Raw genomic sequence first — 11,617 nt, 5'->3', positions numbered from 1 at the left:
TAATCTTATATCATAAACACTTTATATAGGTAAGCATTGTAATCATTTTCCTCAACTCACACGTTACCTTTACACCTCAACCCATATAAGTGGACCTAAGTCCATGGCACAACCCATCACACTCTAAGATGGTTCTAATTGTCTCCTCAAAACTAGGACATAACACACCTTAAATGCCAAATGGTTAAGTCATCCCAAATTTGTGGGATTTTTTCCTTCATGGAACACATTCTAGCTAGTGCTGATCAAACACAATGCACTAACGCCACTAACACACACTAAAAGTCCTAGATACCCTTACGCTGTGGCACGCACCCAAGCACTTCGACTGCACCTCCATAAAATGCACCTTCAACTTTGGATGTCCCAAAATAGTAATATCCTAACCCAATATGGCCTACTTGTTAGATTTGTGTAGTTCCCTCCTTATCATATCCTTGCACCCCCTTGCACTCCATGGTAAATCTACTCTAATGGTCACCTTCCAAGTTCCAACACTTCCTTTCACATCATGACATAACCACCGATATACATTACAACAACCTTCAACTTCTTTAGTGGGTTGCACATCTATTTCACATTTCTTCTCCATCTTACAAAGTGGTAGTGCCAAGGAGAGAGTATCAAGTTGAATCAAGGATTGCTCACTTAGTACCACTACTAAGTTGCCTTCGTGCAACTTGTCAAATCCCTTAATTTTGTTTCACAACTTCTCATAGGGCTTAACTTGCTTGTATACACTTCTAAGTGAGACTACAATCCCCCAACCTCTCCTCTGCAACCCTTGTTAGAGTCTTCTTAGACGTGCAATCATGCCTCAAGCTGAATATAACACTAGCATCCCAAATGTGCATGCTCATTCCATCTTTTAATGCTTCGCTGAAACCACATTATGACACTGCTTAAAATGAAATGTTTACATCTTAAGACAATGTACCTACTTTGCTTATGACAATCTAAACTATGCAAGTGGCTAAGAGAGGACTATATTTTCCCAGGATGAAAATATAGGGTCTTACAACCCCATTCACACAATAATTTTAATATATTTCACCCGAAAAAAGATACATACCCTACTCCTTTCAAATTTATCATATAATTTTAAGAAATTAACACTTGTTATTAACTATTAAATAGACTTACTATATATTCTCCTTTGTTTGCACCCACCTTATATGTAAAAACATATAAATATTTTCAATACAACCAAATTAAAATCATATTTTTCCATTTAAAAATTATTAAATTGAAATTAAAAAAAATTACACCTAATAAACTTAAACAACAACCATAAAATTATATTATTATTATTATAAATATTTTTTAACCTAACCAATAACCAAAAACATCATATAGTTACTTCTTTAGTGTTGTGAAAATAAAAAAAATGTATTTATTGTTTTAATAACACCTAATAAACTTAAACAACAACCATAAAATTATATTATTACGCCGTAAGGCGTTCCCCTCTGAAATCAACCTCCCAAAATGTCTTCGTGTCGTAATCGTAGCCCTTAGATCTAGTATTAGACGATTGGAGAAAAATGAACCGTTGATTAAGAGGTTAAAGTTTTTTAGGGTTTAGAGGGTGTTGAGGGGGCGGCCTCAGACCTGCAGAGGCGAACCTGCAGAGGCCGACCTGCATGCGGATGTTGAGGGGGCGGCGGACCAGCAGAGGCGGACCTGCATGAGGGCCGCGCGTTTTGTCTGGTGTTTCAGCTGCCTCCAGGAAGTAATGGCCGCGTAGTCGATGTTTCAGCTGCCTGGAGGAAGTAATGGAGTCTTTTATAAAGCTTTTTCATGTGGCTGGTAATCCTGACAGAGATTCTGGTCACCGGTTTGGGGTTCGCACCTGCTACAGAGGAGAAGGTGCTCCTCCAAAGCCACGCTACGACAGCAGCCAGGTAATTGGTTTCTGGATTCGAATCGTAAAACTGTAATTGCTTTCATTTCCTCTGTACTGTAATTAGTCGTAGGAAGTATGTATATACCACATTTGGCATGTTGCAGAACTCAATCTTGGGTTTAATCATTAAAATATAATACAAACTACATAATATACAGTTTGCAACAGTCACCAATGCTATAAAAGATGAAATCAGACCTTCTCATTATGTTGTTATTTACATGCGCGCAGAGCTGAGTGATCCAGACCAACACCCACAGAATCTAGAGCCTGAGAAATGTGATGGATGGGAATGGGTGGAATGGTCAAACTTGCCCAAACCCCTGTTTAGGCATCTTGAGGCTTTAGTTGAATCTGGATTCACTCCCTTCTAAGCCTTTAGTGGCCGAACCTATGAAATTGCCAAATTATTTATCAACTTCACTGGGGATGTTCTTCTTTCACAGTTGCAAACAATTACAGTGTGTATGTATAACTGTGTATCCTGTTTATGGAAACTCTTGTTGCGCTGATAAAACTATCAAATGATGGACACGTAGAACACCTTATATCATTGAAATTCTTTACACAATCATCTGTAGTGTTGGTTACAGTACAGTCTACACATTCAACACTTAGAGGTATTACTTTGAATTCGCTTCTTATTCTTTTTTATTTTTCCATAAGTGCTTCTAAGTTCTCTTAACTCCATAGGCTTTACAATTGGCCTGAATAAGTCAGCCTCCAGAAGCAGCCTGTTTTCACTTGCAACTTGCAAGACAACCCTTGAAGGGCGAATCATTAATCACGAGCACTTTCCCTTGGCTAGGCTACTATAGTGGGCTTATTGTTTTTTTTAAATAACCTGAAATCTCCAACAACTTATGTGTGCCTCTCAAAGAATTGAATCTTGGTGGCTGGCCAACACACCAACGATCTCACTGCTGAACCATGATCCCATTGGTATCATCCTTTATTTTACTTTCTCCTTGGGAAGAAACTGTGTAAAGTGCATGTCAAACTCCCTTCCGGACACAAAGTTATCCAATATTGGTTTGCTAAACTGTGTAAAGTGCATGTCAAACTCCCTTCCGGACACAAGTTATCCAATATTGGTTTGCTATAGGGAGTAACCTTCACTGAATCTATTTTAGCAGAGGGCTTCTTTTATGTCATATGGTTTTATACATATTTGTGTGCAGGCCAACTAATACATGAAATAATCCTGCAACTAGGTTATGCAGAATTAGGGTACATGTTCAATGATTCCTCGGATTTATTATCAATGATTAATCACCATCATTTAATTACACATCAGAACCCAGAATTAGGGTACATGTTCAATGACTCCTCGGATTCATTATCAATGATTAATGACCATCATTTAATTACACATCAGAACCCGGAATTAGGGTACATGTTCAATGACTCCTCGGATTTATTATCAATGATTAATGACCATCATTTAATTACACATCAGAACCCCAATAGATAAATAGAGAATATATTGATGTGTGCCTCTCAAAGAATTGAATCTTGGTGGCTGGCCAACACACCAACGATCTCACTGCTGAACCATGATCCCATTGGTATCATCCTTTATTTTACTTTCTCCTTGGGAAGAAACTGTGTAAAGTGCATGTCAAACTCCCTTCCGGACACAAAGTTATCCAATATTGGTTTGCTAAACTGTGTAAAGTGCATGTCAAACTCCCTTCCAGACACAAGTTATCCAATATTGGTTTGCTATAGGGAGTAACCTTCACTGAATCTATTTTAGCAGAGGGCTTCTTTTATGTCATATGGTTTTATACATATTTGTGTGCAGGCCAACTAATACATGAATTCATTTGTCCATGGGTTTTGATAAATACTATCATGTTTCAAAATTCATTTGTCCATGGGTTTTGATAAATACTAGCATGTTTACAGCATCACACTCTCCTTTCATTTGTGAAAGTGTTTTGATAAATATTATAATGTTAACAGCATCACACTTTCCTTGCAAGCTTATCCCAAATGAATATTTCCTTATCCAAATTAAATCGATTCAAAATCAGGCCATTGGTATCTTTATAGGCTGGTGCACCTTGCAAGTTTTGCATCAAAATAGCTCTAATTTTGTATAACTGTGTTGCTTTCTGTCACAACATATATAACCCAGGGTTAGGGTTTGCCCATAGACAATGCCTAATGAGTACGGCATCCATTTATAATTTTTTTCATGGCAGTCGAAGTGACCTGGGTCCTTGGGCACTCTTCAAATTGCCTCCGCTCAATGGATCCAACAGTGTTGTTCACAAGAGGAGGGGGCCAAACAGATCAAGCCTGTTGAGAGCTTCAAACATAGCTCCTTACAAGGATATCTTTAATGGAGCCTTCCATGTCCAAATCAAACTTGATTCAAAATCATTGCATTGGTGTCTTTAGAGGCTTTTGTGCCCTGCAACTATTGTGGCAAAATAGCTTTAATTCTACCAATGTGCTGCTTTTGGTCATGCTTTAAGTTGCAAACTTAACATAGATTCAGGGACTTATCCATATACAAATTACAAAGCCTAGTGAATGTTGCATCCACAATGTCAATAGTGGTCTTTTTTGTTTGTTCTTTGTCTCTTGCAAATTTATTGTTTTCCCTTGTACTCATTAATGGGTAGAATGCAAAATCCTTGTTTATTCGCACATATGTGCAGGAGAGACTTGGGAGGAGTGTGCTGCACGTGAGGTCATGGAGGAAACAGGGCTTACAGCATCACACTCTCCTTTCATTTGTCAAAGCGTTTTGATAAATACTATCATGTTAACAGCATCACACTTTCCTTGCAAGCTTATCCCAAATGAATCTTTCCTTATCCAAATTAAATCGATTCAAAATCAGGCCATTGGTATCTTTATAGGTTGGTGCACCTTGCAAGTTTTGCATCAAAATAGCTCTAATTTTGTATAACTGTGTTGCTTTCTGTCACAACATATATAACCCAGGGTTAGGGTCTGCCCATAGACAATGCCTAATGAGTACGGCATCCATTTATAATTTTGTTCATGGTAGTCGAAGTGACCTGGGTCCTTGGGCACTCTTCAAATTGCCTCCGCTCAATGGATCCAACATTGTTGTTCACAAGAGGAGGGGGCCAAACAGATCAAGCCTGTTGAGAGCTTCAAACATAGCTCCTTACAAGGATATCTTTAATGGAGCCTTCCATGTCCAAATCAAACCTGATTCAAAATCATTGCATTGGTGTCTTTAGAGGCTTTTGTGCCCTGCAACTATTGTGGCAAAATAGCTTTAATTCTACCAATGTGCTGCTTTTGGTCATGCTTTAAGTTGCAAACTTAACATAGATTCAGGGACTTAACTGTGTTGCTTTCTGTCACAACATATATAACCCAGGGTTAGGGTCTGCCCATAGACAATGCCTAATGAGTACGACATCCATTTATAATTTTGTTCATGGCAGTCGAAGTGACCTGGGTCCTTAGGCACTCTTCAAATTGCCTCCGCTCAATGGATCCAACAGTGCTGTTCACAAGAGGAGGGGGCCAAACAGATCAAGCCTGTTGAGAGCTTCAAACATAGCTCCTTACAAGGATATCTTTAATGGAGCCTTCCATGTCCAAATCAAACCTGATTCAAAATCATTGCATTGGTGTCTTTAGAGGCTTTTGTGCCCTGCAACTATTGTGGCAAAATAGCTTTAATTCTACCAATGTGCTGCTTTTGGTCATGCTTTAAGTTGCAAACTTAACATAGATTCAGGGACTTATCCATATACAAATTACAAAGCCTAGTGAATGTTGCATCCACAATGTCAATAGTGGTCTTTTTTGTTTGTTCTTTCTCTCTTGCAAATTTATTGTTTTCCCTTGTACTCATTAATGGGTAGAATGCAAAATCCTTGTTTATTCGCACATATGTGCAGGAGAGACTTGGGAGGAGTGTGCTGCACGTGAGGTCATGGAGGAAACAGGGCCAAAATCCCTATTAAAATGACACATGCACTGAATTTGTCTGTAAAAACATTTGCTAAGATTATGCCAGATAAATCTTTAATATGATTTTTCCTGTTCATAGTTTTTATTTTTTCACCAAAGAACTCCAGGTAAACGCTCCACTATTGGCAATTTTAATAAGGGGTCATTTTGGCTATATAATCTTCATGATTTCTCTTGCGGTATTTCAATATGATTGGTAATTTAAAAAAAAATTGAGGCTTGCTGTTCAGACCATTTAGGACTAACTCTTTGCCATGCTCAAGTAAGACCTGGTAAGGTCTTTTTGGGACATGACTTAGCTGGCTGCAAGTCCTTGGTGATAATTGCTGGAAAAACTATAGGTCAGACCTGACAGAAGAGTCTAAGGAAGTCTGTGCTTTGTGATGCAGCTCCTCAAGTATTTTTATTAAGGAACTTAAAAATGTCTGGTTGTAAATTTCTTCCCCTATCAGAAACAATGCCTGGGAGGTCTTTTCAGATCTCAAAACAATAACATACTTTTTATAAGCATGAAGGATACTAATGAAAATAGTTGGCAATTAAATAAAGCCTATTTTCTGGAGTCTCATGATCCATTATTCCAAATATTTAAGCTATAGGTTATAGTTCAAGTGTTGAAATATGGTTGAGTTGATATTTCTGATTTCAAGAATGTGTTGGGTTCCTTGCATAAATACACTATTGCTATTGAGCTGTCATTACTATGTCTGATAGAGCTTATATATATTGTCAAGTTAGTATTTTAGTGAAGCCATGGTTGTATCATTAATGTGCTACTAAGACCTGGTAAGGTCTTTTTGGGACATGACTTAGCAGGCTGGCCTTTTAGGACCAGAGCTCTACTAAGGGCTAAGCTTATATGATTGAAGCTCTACTTATATAAAACCTTTAAGGACCTGAAGTTCTACTTACATAGGACCTTTCAGGGCGTTTCTTTTGGCAAAGGGAAGTTTATTTTTGGAAAGCTCAGGAAAGACCCTTTAACACCAACCTGGTATAGTCCTTCTAAGACCAGAGCTCTGCTTAGATAAGACCTTTCGGGAGCTTTCTTTTTGCAAACGGAGTTTGAAGGAGACGAGGCACAGTGCAAGTCCTTGGTGATAATTGCTGGAAAAACTATAGGTCAGACCTGACACAAGAGTCTAAGGAAGTCTGCGCTTTGTGATGCAGCTCCTCAAGTATTTTTCTTAAGGAACTTAAAAATGTGTGGTTGTAAATTTCTTCCCCTATCAGAAACAATACCTGGGAGGTGTTTTCAGATCTCAAAACAATAACATACTTTTTATAAGCATGAAGGATACTAATGAAAATAATTGGCAATGACTGTAACCTTTTCATTTATTACAGACAAAGATTATGTTATGAGCAGCCAGTCCTTGACAAGACCAGCAACATTCATAGTCAAGGCTGAAGTCTTTCCTATCAGAAGAAACACTGCAAGATTAAGAGCCAAGGCACAAGCATAAATGTCATGTAATCCAAATCAAAGGAAGAGACCCTGATTATCAGAAATGGGTATTCTACTAAGGCCCAGGGGTGCTGAGAAAAACAAGGCAACAAGGAGCAACAAAGATGTGATGGGATTCAACTTAATCCCTTTTGATGTTCGTGGAATTTGTATGAGAACCAATTGGGTAGTCTCACATGCAACTGCACTTAACTGGAGAATCACCTCCCATGCATTCATCTTGGCCTCCCCATAAGCTGAAATAGTAACTCCAATGGATATGGCCAACATATTGGCCTCGGGCTCACCTTTATAAGCTTCTTTCTTCAGGGAAACCACAATCAAATACACAACAATGGGAATTAGAGCTTTCAGCATTTGAAATAATGATACTGAGAGGAAAACATAGGCAGAATTTGAAAACCAGAGACCCAAAGAATACACTTATCAATACTATGGGTTCAACGAGCTTGAAGACTCTTACAATAGCAACAGCCAGTGTTGAGTAGAAGCCCATGTGAATCATGGTGGGACTGATCACACTAAATTTGTCAAGCAATGGCAACTCCAATGGATATGGCTAACATATTGGCCATGGCCTCACCTTTATAAGATTCTTTCTTCAGGGGAACTGCAATCGAATGCATATCAAATGGGCACAAGAGCTTTCAACATTTGAAATATCGATACTTTGAGAGACATGCACCAAGGGCTGCATCATTTAGGATTTGTACTCAGTTTAGGTGTCATATTCAAGGGAAGTTGTTATGCTTTCCACCACTTCATAGATTGTTAGAGTGATGAAACAAAAGAGGTTCCCTCTTGAGGCTAGATTATGTCATTCATATCAGCTGTGTTGTTGATGTCCTAGCTCAGCCAGGTCTTGCCAAAACTCTGTTGAGGTTCAAAATTTATTATAAACTGAAATGTCTTCACAAGAATTGACCTCATAAAATGCCATAATCACAAGATATGCCATACATGGCTGTGATTATGGCTCGCAAGACCCTTAGACTTTGAGCAATGAGGCTCGCAACATCACTTATGATTATGCACTCTACAATTCTGTGACCAGCTGAATGTCAAGCAATTGAACCGCGATTTAAATCCTATTTTGTCAGCAATAAGTACTATACTTTGTCTTTATTTAGTGTAGAGAACCAAGCACTTATTCTGCTCATCTATAGAAGGGACAATGGTTGTTTGCCTATGAGGTATAAGGAAATCCTATCAGATGTTTTGTATTTTCGTATGGAATTGAATCATACTCCTGCACACTGTAACATTCATATATATCAACCTATAGAGGCTTTAATAACACCTGGTATTCTGGTTAGTGATTTTATTGGACCTCATGTGCATATCCTACATGCACAGGATGGACTATTCATATGTTACAGGGTATTATTCTTATTATTTAGGGTGCACATCTTCAGGTGCTCAAGAATGATTACTAGAACAGTCAGTTAATTCTGCAATTTAAAGGATGAAAAAGGAGGTTATAGGAGTCTAGTTTTGGTTCTCATCCACAATGTCACACTAGTCTGCATGGGCATGGTTCTCATGGTTTAATAGTGACTTGAGGAGTCATAATACCACAGATCACTAAACACGAACAGCTAAGGTAGCCCAAGGACAATAGCCATCTTTACACATTAATTAACAGGTCTTACATTAATTATCCTAGGGGGTTTTAATACTTCCAAATGCTTAAAAAACAGTTAGCAGAGCATTCACATTACACATTCTAGCAATCTTTTCTATAAACCAACCAAATGCAGTCAGGAGAGCCCTCCTTTTAAACTATACAACCTTATTGTTAGTATGATCAACCTTATTTTAATATATAGTGTGACAAACCGTATGTGACAGGCAGGTGGAAAACTTTTCTCGCAATTGACTAAGCGACGTCCTGCGAGCCAGACTTGAGACGGAAACCCTCGTCAGAAGTATATGCTTGGCTCTTTTCCAAACAAATGAAGAGTCAATGAGGTTTTGTGTAATCACTTCTGGTATCGTATTGGGTTATTGTTAGAAGCGATAATTGGATTCGGATTCTCATCGAGTGAGTTGTTCTGCTTTCTCAATTTGAGAGGGTTTGTTTGGAGGGAAAAACGAAAGAGGACATACAAGAATAGTGAGGGGAAAGATGCAGAGGAAGAGGATTGAGAACATCACCAGCAGGCAGGCTACATTTTCCAAACGTAGGTGGATTGCTGAAGAAAGCTTACGAGCTCTCGGTGCTCTGCACTGCAGAAGTTGAACTTGTGATTTTCTCCCCAGCAGGAAAGCTCTATGAACTGTTTTTTAGTGCAAATCCTACTATTTTATTCTAATAATCATGGCTATGCAAACCTCATGAGATTCTTACTAATAACCCCGGTGGTGCAAGCCCTAGTAAGTTCGATGTTGAAAAACTTAGTGTAAAACCTCCAAATCGCTGGTTTTGTTGTAGTGCTTATTGGAGAGTATATAAAAAATTTCACACCTTTTTATGAGATATGGGAGGAAAACATGTTAAAGATTTTTAATAAATATAAAATTTCCAAAATGATGCTAGTTACGTGTGATTCTTTTTTCATTGTTTGTGATTATGAAAAATGAAACTCAATGTTTTTTCATTAGTGCACACATATATCATTATATAATTGCATATAGAAAAATCATTCCAGAGCCGATAACAATAAAAGTGAAGAATTTATGGTCCAACCTTATATTTAAGGGAGATGTTTAAGGATGATGTTTGAATTTTGTTTTTCATTTTAAGACATTTGGAGCAAATATTAGGAAGGACTTTGAGAAAGGATTGTCCTTGATTTTCGAAAATGGAGTTGTTCCTTTCCAGCCATATGCCCCAAGTGACCATCAAAGGGAGAGCTCATATGTTTTTTGGATGTTTTCTTTATAGCCATTTTTTTACACATATCCATAGAGTCCCCATGCCATTGATGTGAATTACTTGTTCGGTTTTTTTTAACCAAAATTTTTACCCAAACAAGAAAAATTAAAAAAATACCTCAAGATCAAAGACTGAAACAAAGACCTATTGACATACCTTTTAAAGTATGGAAAGAACTTGTAAAATCATATGAGAAGTTGGATGCACAAAGAAAAGCCGGCAATGAGAGCATTCAGGTATTGAATTTTTCATTAAACATTATTTAGAATGTATTAATACTTATAAGTATCTTAGACATGTATTTGTGTGAAAATAAATTGAATTGGTTTATGTTTAAGGACAAGGCATCCAAGGCGAGGTTAACCAAGACAAAAGTCACTCATCGTAGTGGCCAGAAAGGTTTAAAAGCACTGATAACAACCTTTGTAAGTATATTAAACATGTGATATTTTTTTAATAAATTTTGTACTAGAAGAAAGTCATTGTTATCTAATTTCTCCCTATTTACTGATTGATAGGAACTAAAATATGGAAGACCTCCAAATCATTTGGAAAAGGAGGTGCTGCAGCAAAAGAGATGGGTTGAATTTGTTGTTTGGATGGACTCTATGGTATGTAATCTTAGTTGGATTTCCAATATACTTTTAAACCATATTTTCATTTTATTTTTTAATACTATTAGATATTATATCTTACCTCATTTTATGGTTAACATTGTATAACAAAAACATGTGTTGTGTTATGTAATTAATACTAACATGTAATATTGATTTTTTTTGTCAGAATGCTATAGGTAATGAATGCCAAGACGATGATCCAAATTATGTTCAACATATATCAGGAGATGATGAGGATGAGGATGAGGATGATGGTGGTGAAGGAGGAGATGATGATGATAGTTGCGGTGTTGGTGATGATGTGGATCAGAGTAATGAGGATGGTCAAGATGATCATGAGGATGATCTTGGTGGTGGTAGCTAGGCATGCACATGCATTGTTTTTTATGAAGAAATTATTGTGTAGAATGACATTGTTATGTTTAGATGGGTGTTGTGAATTTACCCTATATCAATGAGACATTTTGATTTTGTAATCATACGATGAGTTTGATTTATGTATGTTGTTAATTTATCGTAGAATAACGATATTCATGAAATATTTTGATTTGTTAATCATATTTGAATTTTACTTGTTTTGATTAAAAATAATACTGATTTTATTAGTATTATGTTGCTATTTTATACATGTTTTGAAAATGTTTAATGACACATTGTTAATTTTTTGGATGGATGTTGTCAATTTCTCTTAAATTTCTTTACAAATGATTTTGAATTGTGATATCTGCTTTAATGATATTTAGAAGCTATCATATATTTCACTATGAATCTATAAA

The 11,617-nt window shown here is 37.0% G+C and overlaps 1 protein-coding gene and 1 pseudogene across 1 annotated transcript; both read left to right on the top strand.

Moving 5' to 3' along the window:
* Window positions 1–1,775: 1,775 nt before the first annotated feature.
* LOC149245408 (geranyl diphosphate phosphohydrolase pseudogene) lies at window positions 1,776–2,280 on the top strand (annotated as a pseudogene).
* Window positions 2,281–10,059: 7,779 nt separating this feature from the next.
* LOC149245407 (uncharacterized) lies at window positions 10,060–11,356 on the top strand. The gene is made up of 3 exons (XM_089455584.1): window positions 10,060–10,649; window positions 10,743–10,835; window positions 11,008–11,356. The coding sequence occupies exons 1-3, from the start codon at window positions 10,521–10,523 to the stop codon at window positions 11,203–11,205; spliced, it is 420 nt and encodes a 139-aa protein (XP_089311710.1). The 5' UTR covers window positions 10,060–10,520; the 3' UTR covers window positions 11,206–11,356.
* The last annotated feature ends 261 nt before the right edge of the window (window positions 11,357–11,617 follow it).

Source organism: Pinus tabuliformis, chromosome 7 (genome assembly GCF_031772625.1).
Source record: "Pinus tabuliformis cultivar Carrire ecotype Pingquan chromosome 7, CPIR1, whole genome shotgun sequence".
NCBI classification, from domain to species: domain Eukaryota; kingdom Viridiplantae; phylum Streptophyta; class Pinopsida; order Pinales; family Pinaceae; genus Pinus; species Pinus tabuliformis.
Note: the sequence above shows the minus strand (reverse complement) of the source record. Positions and strands in the feature narration are given on the sequence as shown.

Coding starts and splice junctions, on each gene's coding strand:
- LOC149245407 (XM_089455584.1), top strand. CDS start 10,521: ATGTATTTGTGTGAAAATAAATTGAATTGGTTTATGTTTAAGGACAAG. Junction 10,650..10,742: donor AAGCACTGATAACAACCTTT/GTAAGTATATTA, acceptor ACTGATTGATAG/GAACTAAAATATGGAAGACC. Junction 10,836..11,007: donor TTGTTTGGATGGACTCTATG/GTATGTAATCTT, acceptor TTTTTTTGTCAG/AATGCTATAGGTAATGAATG.